This window comes from Schistocerca cancellata, chromosome 2 (genome assembly GCF_023864275.1).
Source record: "Schistocerca cancellata isolate TAMUIC-IGC-003103 chromosome 2, iqSchCanc2.1, whole genome shotgun sequence".
In the NCBI taxonomy this organism is placed as follows: Eukaryota; Metazoa; Arthropoda; class Insecta; order Orthoptera; family Acrididae; genus Schistocerca; species Schistocerca cancellata.
This window is the reverse complement of record NC_064627.1, coordinates 292884385-292904539: the sequence shown is the minus strand read 5'-3', so window position 1 is coordinate 292904539 and position 20155 is coordinate 292884385. Positions and strand designations below refer to the sequence as shown.

Below are 20155 nucleotides of genomic sequence, written 5' to 3'. Positions count from 1 at the left end.
ATCTATATTGCATACAGACAAAAATTGTTGCGATTCTCGATTCACAGGGTGGGTGGACCTCCCCCCCCCATACAAACATACACAAAGTTTCCACAGAACCCTCAGTGCACGAGTCCTACTTGCACTTGAGCAATTTTTATGTAAGGAATAGCAAATGGAAGCAAAAAATCCAATAAATATACAGTACTGCCAGTACAAAAGTATCATCATTAGACAACTGTAAGGAAATGTAGAATGATTTTGACAAAATTTCTCTCGTCGTAACGGGTGGTAGCTTTCTTTAAATGTGACTCATTGCAAGACAATGCTTGTAACAAAGAGAAAGAAGCCAATATCATTTGATTACAAAATCAGTGGTAACATCTTAAGCACTTCACATCATGTAAGCTTTTAAGGGTACTAGAAAGCAATATGAAATGAGGTGAATATATAAAATCAGTATTAGGGGAAGTGAGTGGAAGGGTTCTGGAAAAGTGCAGGGCATCTACAAAGGAAATTGCAAACAAGATGCTAGTGTGACCAATTCTAGAGTAGTTATAATTGAACTGATGGTGTTCCGAGTGCTGCAGTGGGGGCACTCTATGTCACAGGATACTGAAACATTATAGGTCTGTTCATTAATTGAGTAATGTGGTATGTGTTGTAACTGCGACCAGGATGGTCGCGGGGTAGCACTGAAGGAAGGTGCGGCGGGACCCGCGGAGAGGCCAGTGAACAACAACACAACGGAAAAGGATGGACACGACCAACGTAGGACAGAACGAATACGACAAGACCGAACAACAGAGTCACAAGGAAACAAACTCGTACACGAACCAGGAAGAAAGCAGTCTAGCGCAAGCGAGGTGTAAACCGACGTAAGTGAGATTAGACTGACTGGATGAGCAAGTGGCCGGTGCTTAAGTACGCTCTCGGGGGCACCGCTATTGGCCGCTGAGACCACGTGTTCCTCTGTGGCGCCCCCACACTAAAAGCAGGCCAGAAGGCGCGCGCCACCACCGCTTACGGTGCAGCGACCTCTATGGGTCTTCGACGTCCATGATGTCTGGTGCGGATTCAAATTCAGCGGCGCGCGGTACCAGAGTATGGGTGAAGGAAAAAGAGAGGAATGATGAAACACATGATAACAGTGGTTCTGACATATTTATTACGATTTGGTCAGAAGTTACGAGATATGTTAAATAAGGCCTCCCAACTCAGCAACATGCTGCATCCGCAGAACGGTATGATTGACAGTCGCTTGCAGCATATCCCATGTAATCCAAGTGACATGTCTTTGTATGCTATCTTTCAGATCTTGAAGAGTCCAGATACATACATTCCAATATTCCCATTAACAAAAGCCACATTGTTTCCTGTCAGGGGATCTGGAAGGCCACACATCTTCAAATTGCCTAGAGATGAAGCAATGGTTAATTAAAACTTCTTGAAGCAAATCTTCCACCTGGCAAGTAACATGTGGTGTCACCCCTTCATTCCATAGTAGTGTGGATGCAGTTGCATTCTTGCAAATCTGGAATCAAGTGTGGCACAAGGAGGTCCTTACAAAATGCAGATGTCACTGTACACCTGACAGGCCTGTAGGTGTCATCTCCTCAAAGGAAAAATGACCAACAGAGATGTTGAGTCAAGACAAGCACAACAAAAAGACTGCTAAACATGTGAGCTTTTGGCCAAAAGGCCTTCTTCACACACACACACACACACACACACACACACACACACACACAAGCACTAGATAGCAGGGTAGGGGTGTGGGGGATGGTAAAGTGCTACTTGTGGGAGCTTGCAGGGATGTGGTAGGGACAGGATATGGCAGCTAGATGCAGTGGGGAGGTTGGGGGGGGGGGGGGGGGGCAAAATGAAGATCAGTAGAGAAACAGGGAAAAGGCTGTGGGTGTGTTGGTGGAATAGAATGCTGTGTAGTGATAGAGCAGAGAAGGGGACAGGTTGGTGAAAAACAGGGACTAATGAGAAGATCGGTGAGTGGGGCTGGGAGGAGGGGGGGGGGGGGGGTTAGAGGTTACAGGAACTGAGCTGAGGAAAACTACAAGGGGAGTTCCCATGTGCGCAGTCCTAAAAGGTTTGTAGGAAGCATGTACATGTTGCAGCCTGTGAAGCAGTCATTGAAGTGAAGAACTTTATGTTGGACAGCATGCTCAGAAACTGGGTGATCCAGCTGTCTCTCAGCCACAAGATTAAAATATGATGGCATTCAATGTTCCATCAAATTTTAATCTTGTCACAATTTTTCATTTTTATTGGTAATTATGGTTTTCAGTGGTAAATTATGTCAAAGCATGTATGACATGTGATACAACTTTGATAGTTTTTCTGCCACTGATGATGGTTTAGAACTGAAACAAGTAGCAGAATAAATAACATTATCACAGACTGCACAGTGTTAGGAATTTTGTAAAATTTGTACATGCTACTGACCATCGCCTACGCAAGATGCATGTTATGTTTTATCAAATAAAATAATTTCATACACCTGACGTTTTGATTTTAAAATCCTGAAACCAGTCATGATTTGAATAAATTAGTACTACTGCAACAGATCTCTCTAAATTAATTTCATGCCTTTCAGTTACGATGTCCTACATACCAAATATTGTCAATATCTTGAATCATTTATGGGATATGATAATTATTATGACCACATGATTTGCAATGGGCAAGGATCTGAATGGGTGCATTGCATGTGACCATCCTTCAAATATAAAAGCCAATAACTCAAGAATGAAATAAGGCATCATTCTCCTCTCAGTTTTAAATAAAATTTTGATATATTATGCTCAATTTGTCACTGGAATGTATGAGCTAAAATCAATCATATACAAAGTGTATTCAACGCATTTTTACCTCTGCAAAACCTTGAAACTTTCGAGCAATGTTTTACTTAATTTGATGTATCATAGTGACCATGGCATATAACAAAGAGAAATTCAGTCCTTTATTGAGCAAAGACACCAGATTGTAAGACATGCACAAATCAGATTTTTTCATCTAATAGTTTCCTGAAAATGGACGATAAGTATTTCATGGGAGCTGGCAAGGAACTGCGCGTATTGCTTCCGACCGTCCGTTGAATATAAAACCTAATAACTCGAGAATGAAATGATATATTGTTTTACCCTCAATTTTAAACAAAATTACTATCTACATTTCATTCACTGCAATATTTGAGTTAAAGTTAACTACACGCAAAGATTACACTATGTGTTTTTGCCTCTGCAAACTCTTTAAAATTTCATGAAATGTTTTACATAATTTGATGCAGCACAGTAAGTATGACGACATTTATTTTTTTGAGTCATCAGTCTTCTTACTGGTTTGATGCAACCCACCACAAATCCCTTCCTCTCCCAACTTTTTCATCTTGGATTAGTACTTGGAACCTATGTGCTCAATTATTTGCTGAATGTATTCCAATCTCTGTCTTCCTCTACAATTTTTACCCTCTGCAGCTCCCTACAGTACCGTGGAAGATATTCAAGGATATCTTAACAAATGCCCTAACATCCTGTCCGTTCTTTTTGTCACTGTTTCCCATACATTCCTTTCTTCACCGATTCTCCGGAGAATCTTCTCATTCCTTACCTTATCAGTCTACCTAATTCGCAACCTTTATCTGTAGCACTATATCTAAAATTCATTGATTCTCTTCTTATCCGGTTTTTCCACAGTCCATGTATAGTGCTTCGAGAATTTCAGCGTAAATTCTAGAACCACTCCACCTACCATCTCAAACAAACAATATTTTAGATGTGAGTGGGGAGAAAGGAACCTTATCTACTGCGCGTCACCTTTCTGTGTGTGTAGGTCTGAAGTTTAACGTGAGAAGACTGTAGACACAGTGGTCGAACAGCACCGACAAGTTCTTGTCAGTTGGTCCATGGTAGTCATAATGAAAACACACGGCAGTTAATGTAACTGTGTTTCTAGCATTTGGACACGCGAAAAGACTTATTTAACTGTATTTATTCATGTGGAGAGTGAGATTTGTAAAAGTGTGATGTTTAAATATATGTCACTAAGTGAAGCAAAATAAACTGTGTACGTCTACTTATTTTTATAAGTAGAAAGAATCTTGAGAAGTTCCTGTTCCCAGCAATATACTGCGGAAAAGAAGAGAAAGGGAGTTTGCAGCTGCAGGCTAACCAACTAGGAAAGTCGGCGGACCATCTCAAGTAAGTTGTATCGTTTAAGAAGTAGAAGTTTGCACATATACTTCACCACTTCAAGTCATCCAAAACATTAAGATGTGGCGACTGTGACAGTACTCGAAAAACAGGAATTCTAAGACCAAAAATGAGAAAAGTAGGTGTTGTATGTTGCCCTAGCAACTAGACCAAACATGATAAAGAATTTTGCTTCGAGACTTTGGGACATGCCCAAGTATTCAAAAGAGGAAAAAAAAATTTGAATTGAGAAATAGTGAAGAAGATTTCAGTGGGTTTCTCTAGGATGAAATACGCTGAGATCACTTTGACTGAGAAGATCTGGTGCAGGGAGAGGATAGCTCTCCCACACATCAAGGGGATGCAGCATCTGACGCTGCTGGCACCAGTTGCTGTTCACCGGTGCTGACCTGCTTCCACTTCCACTAACGGACACCTACGTGGAAACCAATGACCGATGCCACCGGCACCAGTTGCTGTTCACCGGTGCTGATTAAATACAACGTGGTATAAACTGATGCATGAACTATATTAGTGTAGTTATTACACTTAAAGTTAATTTTTAAATGCTCACAAGGTCCAAAGCGGGTAAAAATATGAAAAATGAACAGCAAGTTGGGGAAACTCAAGAACCAACAATGGCTATGAAAGTTACAAAAGAAGGACCTAACTGGTGCGAGTTAGTAAATTTGGTCAAAACTTTAAATGATAAATCAGAAGATCAAAGTACTCAATTAAGACTAAATTAGATGACCAGAGGACAGCTTTAAGAAAGGAACTAAATGTAGCTCTAAGTAAAGAAATTGGTTTGGTACATTCTAGTTTAAATGCTTAGAGTGAAGTTCTAAATAACAAGAGTGGAATCTTGAATAGTCAAGCAACAAATCTAGGTTTGTTAAATGCCAAAGTTGATGCACAGAGCAAAGAATTTAGTAACCTATGCGAAGGCATGGATGTTTTAAAGACTGAATTTGACACCCTAGATAGTAAAGTAGAAAATTTGAAATTATATTTAAAGACAGAATTGACTGATTCTTCAAACGTTCATGTAAATCAAATGTTTACTGACTTCAGACAAAAACAGAAGGATAATTTTCAGGCTCTGACAAAAATACTAGAATTGAATATTGTGGAGGAATGTAATAGTGCAGAATTAGAGATTAATGAAAAGTTAGGATCACTGGAGGATGTATGCGATGCTCAATTTAATGCTGTAAAACAGGGATGGCATACTCTGAAAGAGAGTGTTTATAAGCATAGCAAATTAATGCCTGTCATCAATCGCAAATTACAGGTGTAAGTAAATGAGTAGACAGTGTAGAAAAAAGCTTCAAAGAGAAAATAACAAGCTCTGATATGATAATTGTATGTAGTTTGGAGGAACCATTGGAACAAATTATAGATCAAAGAGTTACTGAGAGAAAAACCTCTGGAAACGTTTTGACTGTTGCTTCTTCCAAACTTAATGATACCACCAAGGTTATAGACAACCTGTGGAAAGAATTAAAACTTATCCAAAATAAAGTAGAAAAAAAGTGTATCGTCACTTAATGTTGTGTTACCTAGTGAAGTGGTGACTGTTTTGCAGTGGGGAGACTTTCAAATAAAATTTAATAAGTACTGATCTGCACTTGCTCAAGTGAGGTTCATATCATATCCTTGAGATATGGCCAGAGTCATCTATCCCCTAGGGATGTTAACATTCTGAGTACATGGGCGGAGTGACAACCATCTGATCCCGAGTTGTTTTCGGTGTTTCTTCCAAAATAGTTTTCCTGCACCGAATTCCTTGCAAATATTGAACTGTTCTGTCATCTATTTTGAAAATCTTATACTATCCTGTAATCTTTACTTGGAAAACTGGACATGACAAAAAACAAATACCAATTTAGATGAAATAAACGGAATAAGAATATTATGTTTGTGAAAAATATAACGTGATGAACTGAACGACTATTATATGTGTATAATTTTCTATTTTGTACAGGATACTTTATACATTTTATGAGATGTGATGTAAATGGGAGGGTTTGTATCAATTTTGAAAGGGGTGGGTATTGTAAAGCCTGATTTACACCAACCAACAAATCATGGCTAACACAAGACACACATCACACCTTTCAAACAACCCTCACAAACAAGTGTACCTGATTCTTTATCACTTTCCGTTTCCATAGGGTTGCTAAGATTTCTTTCAGGGACCTCAAGAGTGAAGGTGGGAATGTCCGTTCTGTAGCAGACGATTTAACACGAAACCACATATGGCATCTCAATCAAGTACCTGGCGAGGTAGGGATCCTGGGGAAGGGTTTCCTGTCTTTGGGGCTATCTTCTTTCTCTTCTTCAATCTTAGCAACAATTTCTATTTATTTCCATTCTTAATTCTCATTTGAGGACCTATCTATTTTTCCCCTCTTTCCATAGTCATCTACTTCTATCGGAGAAGTCCTTCCTACGAACTACACGAACACACATCTGCATACACACAAAATTACATTTATACACAAACATTAAAATTACAGACCAGAAACCTGTCAGGATGTAATAACCGGCAGGTACTGTAGGGGAAAGAATATGTGTACATAGGGAAACATACACATATAAGTATATAAGCACTATGAGGGTTCTACATCGCCTATTGATATAAAGACTATCACCTATCTATATAGATATATAGCTATAAGAACATACACATATATGTATATAAACATTATGACGATTCCTGAAGATTCTACATCGAGTGTACATAAAAAGGAGGCATGAGTAATGAAAGAGAACGCAAGCAAGATTGGAATTAATCGTTATGCTTATTTAAGAAAAGTCAGTGTAGCAAATACTCTGATAAATTGATGAACAGTGGGATAGTGAGACTTGAATTATAAGTAGACATAATATATACTAAGGATATAGGAGTTGATGAGTAGAGGAGGACTCGAGGGAGTTGATGATGTATTATAGAATGAATGTAGCTTTACCAGGAAATACTAAATTGTATAGTATACATAGAAATGTATACTAGGGTAATGAACCATGAGGCCTACTCAGAAAGGATTGGGAGGGGGAGGGCATACCCAGCGTTTTCTAAGTAAATAGGGCAGGTGTACCTACATGGAGACAGGATGACCTGTGACCTGAAAAATGGGAAAGTTTTATAAAGAGGCGTACCTACCACAATGGAAAGGGGAAGTGCTCTCAAAGATCAACCCAAATGCAAGGTATAGGTACTGATCCTAGGAGAAGGGGACAGTATTGTGACAGAAGTCTCACATTTTATTGGGATTATTCTGGTAAGTTTGAAATCTATGCACAACTAGCATTATTACATTTTATGGAAGTTTACGAGTGTCAAAAGAACACTTTCATTTTGCCCAGAGTTCCTCCAAACTACACAAAAATACTACAGTTAGTACATACTTAGAAAAGGTAGTACAAAAGGTGAGAAAAGAAAGTAGATTACTCATGTGTCTTGAACACATGGAGTTTATGATTGGAAAGATAGCAGAAAATAGAGAAAAAAAATTATAGTCCTTACTATTATTAAAAGAAAAAAATGTATACTGTTGAAACATGAATTGTTATTATGTGTGATATTAACTTACATAATGAACCATGGACCCTGCGGTTGGTGGGGAGGCTTGCATGCCTCAGCGATACAGATAGCCGTACCATAGATGCAACCACAATGGAGGGGTATCTGTTGGGAGGTCAGACAAACGTGTGGTTCCTGAAGAGGAGCAGCAGCCTTTTCAGTAGTTGCAGGGGCCAAAAGTCTGGATGATTGACTGATCTGGCCTTGTAACACTAACCGAAATGGCCTTGCTGTGCTGGTACTGCGAATGGCTGAATGCAAGAGGAAACTACAGCCGTAACTTTTCCTGAGGGATGCACCTTTACTGTATGATGGCATCCTCTTGGGTACAATATTCCGGAGATAAAATAGTCCCCCAATCGGATCTCCGGGCAGGGACTACTCAGGAGGACATCGTTATCAGGAGAAAGAAAAACTGGTGTTTTATGGATTGGAGCATGGACTGTCAGATCCCTTAATCGGGAAGGTAGGTTAGAAAATTTAAAAAGTAAAATGGATAGGTTAAAGTTAGATATAGTGGGAATTAGTGAAGTTCGGTGGCAGAAGCAACAAAACTTCTGGTCAGGTGAATACAGGGTTATAAATACAAAATCAAATAGGGGTAATGCAGGAGTAGGTTTAATAATGAATAAAAAAATAGGAATACAGCTAAGCTACTACAAACAGCATAATGAACGCATTATTGTGGCCAATATAGATACGAAACCCACACCTAGCACAGTAGTACAAGTTTATATGCCAACTAGCTACGCAGATGACAAAGAGATTGATGAAATGTATGATGAAACTTCCTGGCAGATTCATATCAGCGCACACTCCACTACAGAGTGAAAATCTCATTCTGGAAACATCCCCCAGGCTGTGGCTAAGCCATGTCTCCGCAGTATCCTTTCTTTCAGGAGTGCTAGTTCTGCTAGGTTCGCAGGAGAGCTTCTGTAAAGTTTGGAAGGTAGGAGACGGATACTGGCAGAAGTAAAGCTGTGAGTACCGGTCGTGAGTCGTGCTTTGGTAGCTCAGATGGTAGAGCGCTTGCCCGCAAAAGGCAAAGGTCCCGAGTTCGAGTCTCGGTCGGGCACACAGTTTTAATCTGCCAGGAAGTTTCATATCAGCGCACACTCCGCTGCAGAGTGAAAATCTCATTCAGGTTTTAAATTGTAAGACATTTCCAGGGGCAGATGTGGAGTCTGACCACAATCTATTGGCTAATAACTGTAGATAAAAACTGAAGAAACTGCAAAAAGGTGGGAATTTAAGGAGATGGGACCTGGACAAACTGACAGAACCAGGGGTTTCAGGGAGAGCATTAGGGAACGATTGACAAGAATGGGGGTAAGAAATACAGTAGAAGAAGAATGGGTAGCTTTGAGAGATGAAATAGTGAAAGCAGTAGAGGATCAAGTAGGTAAAAAGATGAGGGCTAGTAAAACCCTTGGGTAACAGAAGATATATCGAATTTAATTGATGAAAGGAGAAAATATAAAAATTCAGTAAATGAAGCAGGCAAAAAGGAATACAAACGTCTCAAAAAATGAGATTGACAGGAAGTGCAAAATGGCTAAGCAGGGATGGCTAGAGGACAAATGTAAGGATGTAGAGGCATATAATCACTAGGGGTAAGATAAGATACTGTCTACAGGAAAATTAAAGAGAAAAAATAGTTCAAATGGCTCTAAGGACTATAGGACTTAACATCTGAGGTCATCAGTCCCCTAGACTTAGAACTACGTAAACCTAACTAACCTATGTATATCACACACATCCATGCCTGAGGCAGGATGCGAATCTGCGACCATAGCAACCGTGTTGTTCCGGACTGAAGCGCCTATAACTGCTCGGCCACTGTGGGCGGCAAAATAAAAGAGAACTATGGAGAAGTAGAGAGGATATAAAATGTAGACTGGCAATGGCAACAAAAGCATTTCTGAAGAAGAGAAATTTATTAACATCGAGTATAGATTTAAACGTCAGGAAGTCATTTGTGAAAGTATTTGTGTGGAGTGTATCCATGTATGGAAGTGAAACATGGATGATAAATAGTTTAGACAAGAAGAGAATAGAAGCTTTCAAAATGAGGTGCTACAGAAGAATGCTGAAGATTAGATGGGTAGACCACATAACTAACGAGAAGGTACTGAATAGAATTGGGGAGAAGAGAAACTTGTGGCACAACTTGACAAGAAGAAGGGATTGGTTGGTAGTACATGTTCTGAGGCATCAAGGGATCACCAGTTTAGTATTGGTGGGCAGCATAGAAGGTAAAAATATAGGGGGAGACCAAGAGATGAATACACTAAGCAGATTCAGAAGGATGTAGGTTGCAGCAAGTACTGGGAGATGAAGAAACTTGCACAGTATAGAGTAGCATGGAGAGCTGCATCAAACCAGTCTCTGGACTGAAGACAACAACAACAACAACAACAACAACAACATGGAGAAAAGAGAACCACTTTTATTAATATCAAGAACTCAGATGGAAACCCAGTTCTAAGCAAAGAAGGGAAAGCAGAAAAGTGGAAGGAGTACATAGAGGGTCAATACAGGGGTGATGTACTTGCGGACAATATTATGGAAATGGTAGAGGATGTAGATGGAGATGAAATGGGAGATATGATACTGTGTGAAGAGTTTGACAGAGCACTGAAAAACCTAACTCGAAACAAAGCCCTGGGAGCAGACAACATTCCATTAGAACTACTGATAGCCTTGGGAGAGCTAGCCCTGACAAAACTCTACCATCTGGTGAGCAAGATGTATGAGACAGGTGAAATACCCTCAGACTTCAAGAAGAGTATAATAATTTCAATCCCAAAGAAAGTAGGTGTTGACAGATGTGAAAATTACTGAACTATCAGTTTAATAAGTCCTGGCTGCAAAATACTAACATGAATTCTTTACAGACGAATGGAAAAACTGGTAGAAGCCGACCTTGGGCAAGATCAGTTTGGATTCCGTAGAAATGCTGAAACACATGAGGTAATACTAACCCTATAACTTATCTTAGAAGACAGATTAAGGAAAGGCAAACCTATGTTTCTAGCAATTGTCGACTTTGAGAAAGCTTTTGACAATGTTGACTGGAATACTCTCTTTCAAATTCTGGAGGTGGCAGGGGTAAAATACAGGGAGCAAAAGGCTATTTACAATTTGTACAGAAACCAAATGGCAGTTATAAGAGTCGAGGGGCATGAAAGGGAAGCAGTGGTTGGGAAGGGAGTGAGACAGGGTTGTAGACTATCCCCGATGTTATTCAATCTGTATATTGAACAAGCAGTAAAGGAAAAAAAAAGAAAAATTCAGAGTAGGAATTAAAATCCATGGAGAAGAAATAAAAACTTTTGAGATTCGTCGATGACATTGTAATACTGTCAGAGACAGCAAAGGACCTGGAAGAGGAGCTGAACGGAATGGACAGTGTCTTGAAAGGAGGACATAAGATGAGCATCAACAAAAGCAAAACAAGGATAATGGAATGTAGTCGAATTAAATCGGGTGATGCTGTGGGAATTAGATTAGGAAATGAGACGCTTAAAGTAGTAAATGAGTTTTGCTATTTGGGGAGCAAAATAACTGATAATGGACAAAGTAGAGAGGATATAAAATGTAGACTTGCAATGGCAAGGAAAGCATTTCTGGAGAAGAGAAATTTGTTAACATCGAGTATAGATTTAAGTGTCAGAAATTCGTTTCTGAAAGTATTTGTATGGAGTGTAGCCATGTATGAAAGTGAAACGTGGACGATAAATAGTTTAGACAAGAAGAGAATAGAAGCTTTCGAAATGTGGTGCTACAGAAGAATGTTGAAGATTAGATGGATAGATCAAATAACTAATGAGGAGGTATTGAATAGAATTGGGGAGAAGAGAAATTTGTGGCACAACTTGACTAGCAGAAGGGATTGGTTGGTAGGACATGTTCTGAGGCATCAAGGGATCACCAATTTAGTACTAGAGGGCAGTGTGGAGGGTAAAAATTGAAGAGGAACACTTATTTCTTTCGTTGCTCAACTGAAGCATTTCTTCTGTTACTCATGGTTTCTTTGCAGTTATGTTCTTTGTACTTATGTTTTTCTTTCCAACTTCCGTGTCTGTCCTTTTCCAAAATGTCCATTCCTCTTCAACCAAACTGCCTACTGAGCTGCTACTTATAACAGTATCTATAATCTCAGAGAACTTCAAGCATACCAATTCATTCCTTAGTACTTCAGCATCCCACTTCTTTGTGCACTGATTCTTCCTGACTAGTCTCTCAAACTTCAGGCTACTCTTCATCATTACTAAATTGTGATCTGAGTCTATATGTGCTCCTGGCTACACCTTTCAATCCAGTATCTGATTTTGGAATCTCTGCATGACCATGATGTAATCTAACTGAAATCTTCTGTATCTCCTGGCCTTTTCCAAGTATACCTCCTCCTCCTGTAATTCTTGAACACAGTACTGACTATTGCTAGCTGAAACTTATTGCAGAACTCAGTCAGTCATTCTCGCAGAACTCAGTCAGTCATTCTCGCCTATGATTCCCATATTTCCCTGAAACCATTTCTTCTTCTCTTTCCCCTACAACCGCATTCCAGTACCTCATGACTATTAAATTTTCATCTCTTTTTACGTACTGAATTACCCATTCAATATCCTCATATATTTTCTCTATCACTTCATCTTCAGCTTGCAATGTCACCATGTATATCTGACCTATCGTTGTCAGTATCGGTTTGTTGTTGGTTCTGATGAGAGCAAACCTATCACTGAACTGTTCACAGTAACTCACCCTATTCATAACAAATCCTACACCATTTCCTGATGTTGCTGATATTACCCTACACTCATCGCAAAAGAAATCCTTGTCTTCTTTCCATTTCACCTGAATGATGCCCGCTATATTTGTACTGAGCCTTAGCATTTCACTTTTCAGATTTTATAGCTTCTCTACTATGTTTAGACTTCTGACATTCTGAGCCCCGATCATAGAATGTTACCCCTTTGTTTGTTATTCAATATTTATCTCACAGTCATCTCCCTCTCGGCAGGCCCCCCTAGATATCTGAATAGGGAACTAGGCCAGAATCTTTTGCCAATGGAGAGATCATCATGAATCTTTTTCAATATCGGGCCACATGTTCTGTGGACACACGTTATGTATTTTTAATACATTGGCTGGCTACCATTACCTTCGGCATCTTCATGCCATTGATCACTGCTCATTCCTCCACCTTTAGGAATAGTTTCCCACTGCAAGGGCAAGAACGTGCCGTTAACCTCTGTCCGCTCCTCCTTCCTCTTTGACAAGGCCATTGGCAGAATGAGAGCAACTCCTTATGAAGGAAATCTGTAGCTGTCACTGCTGATGATTTTTATTCAAAATTTAAGCAATGGCAGGATTCGAACCTGGGACCGAGGACATTTTGGTTACTAATCAAAGACACTATCCCAAGACCATGGGTGATAACAAAAATAAATTCAGTTCTTTATCGAGTGAAGATATCAGATTGTAAGATGTGCAAAAATCGAATTTGTTCACCTAATAGTTTTCAAAAAATTGAATGGCAAGTACTTCGTATCGACTGGCCCCACAAAATTCTTAAGAATGCACAGAAAAGTAAGGTTACAATATTATGAAAAGTATAGTTGTTACTTATCATATAGTAGAGATGCTGAGTTGCAGATAGGCACAACAAAAAGTCTGTCACAAAATAGGCTTTCGCCCCCCCCCCCCCCCCCATCTCTGTTATGTACAATACACTTAGCTTTTCATTCTTATTAACTCATGCATGATGTTTAAACAGTGATCTCTGTCTTGCACAGTACTCTGTCTTTCAACTTTAAGCTCTCAGGTTTTCAAATATCATCCAATGCAGTCCCCAACAATCAGTCTTTCCTTCTAATCTGATACGGCAAGTTTCCCCTGACTGGTGGTTCTGGTTGACTTTCCCGAAATCTACCCCTCTTCCTAGACCTCACCAGTCCTTTTCCTTCACACCTCTTCCTTCCTCTTTGACCTTTCTGCCTGAAGAAGGAGCCACTGGCTCCAAAAGCTTGCCTAATTACAACCTTCTTCTATGTGCATGTTCTGCCACCACTGGATGAGTAGACTTTTAATCTAACCAATTACATTATTTTGTCAAAACTTTATTGTTTTTGTTGTTATATTAATCCACAATAGTTCAATCATTAGGTGAAAATTTGAATTGTGAAGACTGAAAGCTAAAAGAAAAAAGCTGTACTTAGTTCTCTGTAAGAACTGAGGCACAAAACACTTAAAAAAAATACTACATACTTACTGTTCTGCAATTGTTGCAAGCTTTTCATCATTAACAGCTCTTCTGATTTCTGCACGATGTCGTTCCATCGAAATGTTGAGTGTCGCAGCAATATCTTGAAGCAATTTTCTCTTTTCTGAGCTAAGTTCCCCCTGTGCTCTTAATGCAGAAACCAAGCTGGCATAGGCCTCAAGTTCTAAACAGAAATATATTTTCAGCAAATATAGTACAATTAATTTCAAAATATAAAAACTTCAATGAAGTATACCTTGTGTAACTGCTATTTACATTTCTATATACAACAGTTATATAATTATAGAGTTTTTCACAGCACATTATAAACTGATACTCCAATTTTACTATTTTTGCTTTTTTGTCCTGGCTAGTAACTAGTTACAATTTCACAGCAAATTTCATAATTTAAAAAAAAAGGAACAAAAATGTTGTAATATATTGTTTGCGGGACACTTTCAGTAAACTTCCACTCTGTATGGCTGCTTCCTGTCTTGGAAGAATTTAATCGTCATTTATTTGTGAAAGTGTCTGTTTGTGAAAGTGTCTGTTCAACTGAAGTCCATCTATGCTACATCAGTGCATCTCAGGTAATTGCTGTCTCTCTCAATTACACTAAAAATTTAGGAGTCTGGAGACATTCACCATCAACACTGGGAGTACAAAAAGAATTTACATATTCACATTTTTTAACTTGAAGATACATTTGAATTCAGTTCACTTTCTCCCTTTTCTCTTCTTTTAATAAGTGAAGATATAACAATATAATTGAATAACAGAAACCCACCTTATATAATACCTTGTAATCTACTTCTTAATAATTGGCTTCTAAAGAAGTTATTGTGAAACATTGTAACATTCTTAGCGAAAATGAGTGTACATGTACACATACTAATATACATGGCCATTTTTAATAGTAATATAAACAAAATGTCCCGTCACTGACAGCACATGAGCACAGTGGTCACTAATGGCACTCATGAATTAAGTTAACAAAAGAAGCAGTTTAGTACTATAGTAATTTACTGCATCACATGTCAAATTCAAAAGTTTTGCTTCATACTGATGTCTAAACACAAAGTCATACATACGTTGAGGTGCATTCAAAAAGCAATAGGAATTCTGTAAACTCACTTGTCATATCAGTACAATTTATTCATTATTAAGTTGGCAAATGGCAGAAAAGTATTTTTACAGTGTTAGACATATCATATATGTACTCTGTTACTACCTGTCAAAAGGGTTACTTGTGTTTCATTAGTATTGACGATTCTTTATTTTGTATAAAAATGGATAAGAGAATTTATATTAAATTTTGTTGCAAAAATGGTAGAAAAGTTTAGAAATATTAAATATTACTTTCAATGAGTCCACTACAAGTAGAATAAGGGTTTACATGTGGTATTAGAATTTCAAAGTAAGATGTGAAAATAATGAAGACAAGAAGTGCCCAGCATGCCCCTGCACATCATCAGAATGGCCCCTGCACATCATCAGCTGATGAAGTCATGGGAAAAGTGAAATAATTGAGTATGAATGATCGTCAAACCCCAATCACAGAAGTCAGTAATGATGGTTACACATTAACTGGTTTATGCCCTGAAATTTTTTTCCAGGTATATGGGTATGAAGTTTATGACAGCAAATTTTGAGGCAAAATCGCTGAATTCTGAACAAAAACAGTGATGAATGTGAGCGGCTTAGGATTAGCTGGATGAAGTCAGAAATGATGCTGAGCTACTGAAACATGCCACAACATGTAATCAACCACGCAGTTCTGGATATGACGTTGAAACTAAGGTTCGAGTACCCCAGTGGAAGCATTCTGGATCACCATGACTGATAAAAGCTCAACAAACTGTGTTCTTCAATTTTAACACCATATTGGACCATGAGTTGCTGCTAAAATGTTGAACAATCAATAAAGAGTACTGCTTGCAAGTTCCATGCTATGTGCGTGAAGCAATCTGACACTTAATGGTTTTTGCATCATGATAATGTACCTGCTCACACTTTGTTACTTTTTGTGAACCTTTGGCCAAATGTAATATTGTCATTATGTCAGACATGGCCTCATATGACTCTTTCTGTTCTCAAAACTAAAGAAAACCTCAAAAGACAGTTTTTTAAAGCACAGATGAGATTAACAATGCATCACAGAGAGAGCTAAAAGAGATCCCAAAAACTGAATTCCAGAAATGTTTTGGAGGTTGGAGAAAGTGCTGACATAAAATCTAAATTATCTTCGGGGCTATAGAAGTAATTAAGGTATTTTGGACATATGAGAGTAGAAAACTCACTAGAAAAAGCTGTAATGTTTGGAAGAATAGAAGATCAAAGAAGTAGAGAAAAACCTCAGAAAAGGTGGTTAGATGACATTTAAAAATGTGCTGAAATATCCCTAGGAGAAATGAGCACAAAAACAACACACACAAGAGTAGGAAGAGACATCATTCATCATTTTGACACAAGTAGGAGACAACTTGGTATACCTTAACAAAAAAATATTGATGTGCATAAATAAATAACATTCTACCCAAAAACCACAAGTTTTCACTTTTTAACACATCTCGCACATGTGTATACACATCCACCCCATTCATCACTCACACAAAATTCTGAAAGAAGGAAGATTACAGTTTAGTGTTATGTTGACGATGATAAATGGAGCACTAGTTCAGTTTTGAAAAAAGGCCGGTGAAAGAAATGGCTGTGCCTTTTCGAAGGAAACATGATTCCAACATTCACTTTAAGCACTTTTGGGGAACGACAGAAAAAAATAAAACAAAATTTGGGTGACTGAACCAGCATATGACACCCATTCCTTATAAACATATTTCCAGTGGCTCAACTACTTCACCCCCCCCCCCCCCCCGGATTGTTCTCAAATTCAGGAACAATTACATGATCAACACACACACATGCAGAAGATGGAAAGGAAGCAAACACAGCATGTGATGCCAATTCTACATGTGTACAGTGAACTGACTGACTGACTGAGGGATTGATTCATTGATTCACATATTGTGATCCATAAATTCCACCATCACTGATGTGGAACAAGTCAAGTTGTACATTAACAGGCATAAGCAATCGCTGCTGACTATTTCGTAAAGTATACTGACAACCAATTATGGCTAGCACTATTGTAATCAAACTCACTCTCTCTCTCTCTCTCTCTCTCTCTCTCTCTCTCTCTCTCTCTCTGTGTGTGTGTGTGTGTGTGTGTGTGTGTGTGTGTGCGTCCTTATCTACTACTCAGTTGCTGTTTTTATACAAAACTTCAAACAAACTACTTATGTAACTTTACACAGACCACTACCAGCTGTATACACAGGATGCCCAAGGACAAATGATTAATATTCAGGGATATGACAGAAATGATCACTTGAAGCAAAAATGTCTAGTAAACATGAACTCTAAAATGCATACCTTAGGCAGTAGGTGTGTTTCACAGTAATGAAGATGAACAAGTGCTCACAGCTCTTAAGGTATGCATTTTTGAGCCCAAGTTTATTGTATTTTTTTTTGTCTATACTACCACATCATGTATACATGTATACACATCATATATACTACACCATGTATGGAAGCGAAACATGGACGGTAAATAGTTTAGACAAGAAGAGAATAGAAGCTTTCGAAATGTGGTGCTACAGAAGAATGCTGAAGATTAGATGGGTAGATCACATAACTAATGAGGAAGTATTGAATAGGATTGGGGAGAAGAGAAGTTTGTGGCACAACTTGACCAGAAGAAAGGATCGGTTGGTAGGACATGTTCTGAGGCATCAAGGGATCACCAATTTAGTATTGGAGGGCAGTGTGGAGGGTAAAAATCGTAGGGGGAGACCAAGAGATGAATACACTAAGCAGATTCAGAAAGATGTAGGTTGCAGTAGGTACTGGGAGATGAAGAAGCTTGCACAGGATAGAGTAGCATGGAGAGCTGCATCAAACCAGTCTCAGGACTGAAGACCACAACAACAACAACCACATCTCAAAATATGGAAAGCAAAGAGCTTGATTGAAGTGATATTTGTTACACAGTATCAAAGATGATGAAGTGCTCACAGTTCTTAAGGCCATATTTACTAGACTTTTCTGCTCCAAATGATCACTTCTGTCATATCCCTGTATACCAATCATTCTTCCTGGAACAACCTGTATACTGACAGAGTGTGAATCTGCCCAATACAAATATTTGAGTTAAGTAGAATTCACATTCTTGAGTTCAAGTATTCTGAAAAATTGTAGGAGGTGTCTCTGGAGAGATACACTTTACTTTGTTTTAAATGATTGGGAATTTCCATTTTCTGCCTGATGTCTACTGGTAAGCTGTTACAGACTTTCACATCAGACTATAAAACTCCATAGTGATCGACAGTGTGCATGGAAATTATTTTTTTTTACAGTATTTTTTTACAGTATTGTGGTTGTCAATTGCTAAATCTGACTTGAATGTACTCTTTTTTTTAAGCATAAATTCCATTAGGGAATACATATATTGGCAAGTAAGTGTAAGAATTCCTAGGTGTCTGAAGAGATTTCTCCTAGATGTTTAGTTATCACCTTTTGACAATATTCTTATTGCATGCTTCTGCAGGATATATACTTTTTTCACCTTAGTTGCAATGTTCCAGAAGATTACGCTGTAGGAAACAAGTGAGTGAAAGTACGTTAGTGATCCCATGTGTAGCTCAGCACAGTGAGAGAGATTTCTGAATGGAAAGTAGGCAAAACAGTTTTTTGGCTAATTTATCCATGTGTTGTGCTGATGTCGCCTCACTGCATTATCCCCCGGGATGTCCATGAACTTCATACAAAAAGTCTCATCCACCGTATGCCCATTGATCTCTGCTTCTGGTATCTGTACATCATTTTTATTTGTTTGGAAATGCAGGAAAGTTTTTGTAAGACCAATGTTAATTGTTGGCTGTGAACCAGTCTGCTCCTGGTTGTGGCTGGTATGGATAAATTTGGGACCTATATCAATATACTTGTGTCATCAGCAAACATTACAATTTTTAAGAGTTCTCCAACATCCCAAGTAAATCATTTATATGGATCAAGAAAAACAAAGAGCCAAGCACCAAACCTAGTGGCATATTCATGTCATATCCTCTGCTAATGTGGCTCTCTGTTTTCTACTGCTAAAATATGACTCAAACCATGCAATTACAAACCATTTTCGTTTCATTGTATTGCCACATAGGCTCAGCAAGGTCACAGAAAATGTCAACTGGGTAGTTTTTATTGTTTAGTGCTATTAACATGGAGTTTGTGAAATCATGTACTGCATTCTCAGTAGAGAAGCCTCTACAGATGCTAAATTTACCTGTTTTTAGGATATTATTTGCTGAACGAAGGTTCAGTATGATGTTGTAAGCAGATAAATCATTTATTATAGGGTTAACATCAATTTTATCAATCACTGTTGCACAACTTGCTATTCTTGTTGTAATATTACTGTGAAAACAAAACCAAAACTAGACATCAGTAACTCTAGGTGCCCTCAATCAGAACCATCCAAGATTAAATATACACTGAAATCTCTACATAAATCACTTCGCAGTTATTTTCATTAGGTCTTTTAAGTAGTGCCTTTAATTGTTTGATGAAGCTCAAAACATTTCCATTTGGGAACATACAGACTGCTGAACTGGTATCTTGTATGATTTCAAGTCTTTTACTGAAGTACCCCATTCACATAGTTGTTCAAGGCAGTATTCACTTATGTCTATGGCTTGTGATTTTAGTCCACTTTTTGTGTATACAGACACTTCCCCTTTCCTGATATTATGCTTACAGTAATGTGATACTAACTTGTCTCCATTTAGGTTCATCAGTTCAATTCTGTGACTTCTAGGGATGTTCTGTTATGCACAGGACATCTGCAGAAATACATTTAGATTTTTCGGTCCTGTATTGGTATGAGGAGCTGTATTTTCTTATTGAACAAGCTTCCTATGTTCTGATGGAAAAGTCCAAATGTATTATGACTGTTAACCTTTGTACTGTCAAAGATGTGTATTTTTCCTGCATTAATTGTTGCAACTGTGTCTTTAGTTATTTAGTGGCTCTATATTTCAGAAACATTTACTAAAAAGTGTC

General features: G+C 38.4%; 1 protein-coding gene across 3 annotated transcripts in view; it reads right to left on the bottom strand.

Moving 5' to 3' along the window:
* LOC126161650 (BRCA2-interacting transcriptional repressor EMSY-like) overlaps positions 1 to 20155 on the bottom strand; it is a 331217-nt gene that overhangs the window by 258840 nt on the left and 52222 nt on the right. For all 3 annotated transcript variants that reach the window (XM_049917638.1, XM_049917637.1, XM_049917636.1), the window contains exon 3: positions 14051 to 14225. In XM_049917638.1, the coding sequence (XP_049773595.1) occupies positions 14051 to 14225 (175 nt within the window). The remainder of the gene's footprint in view (positions 1 to 14050; positions 14226 to 20155) is intronic.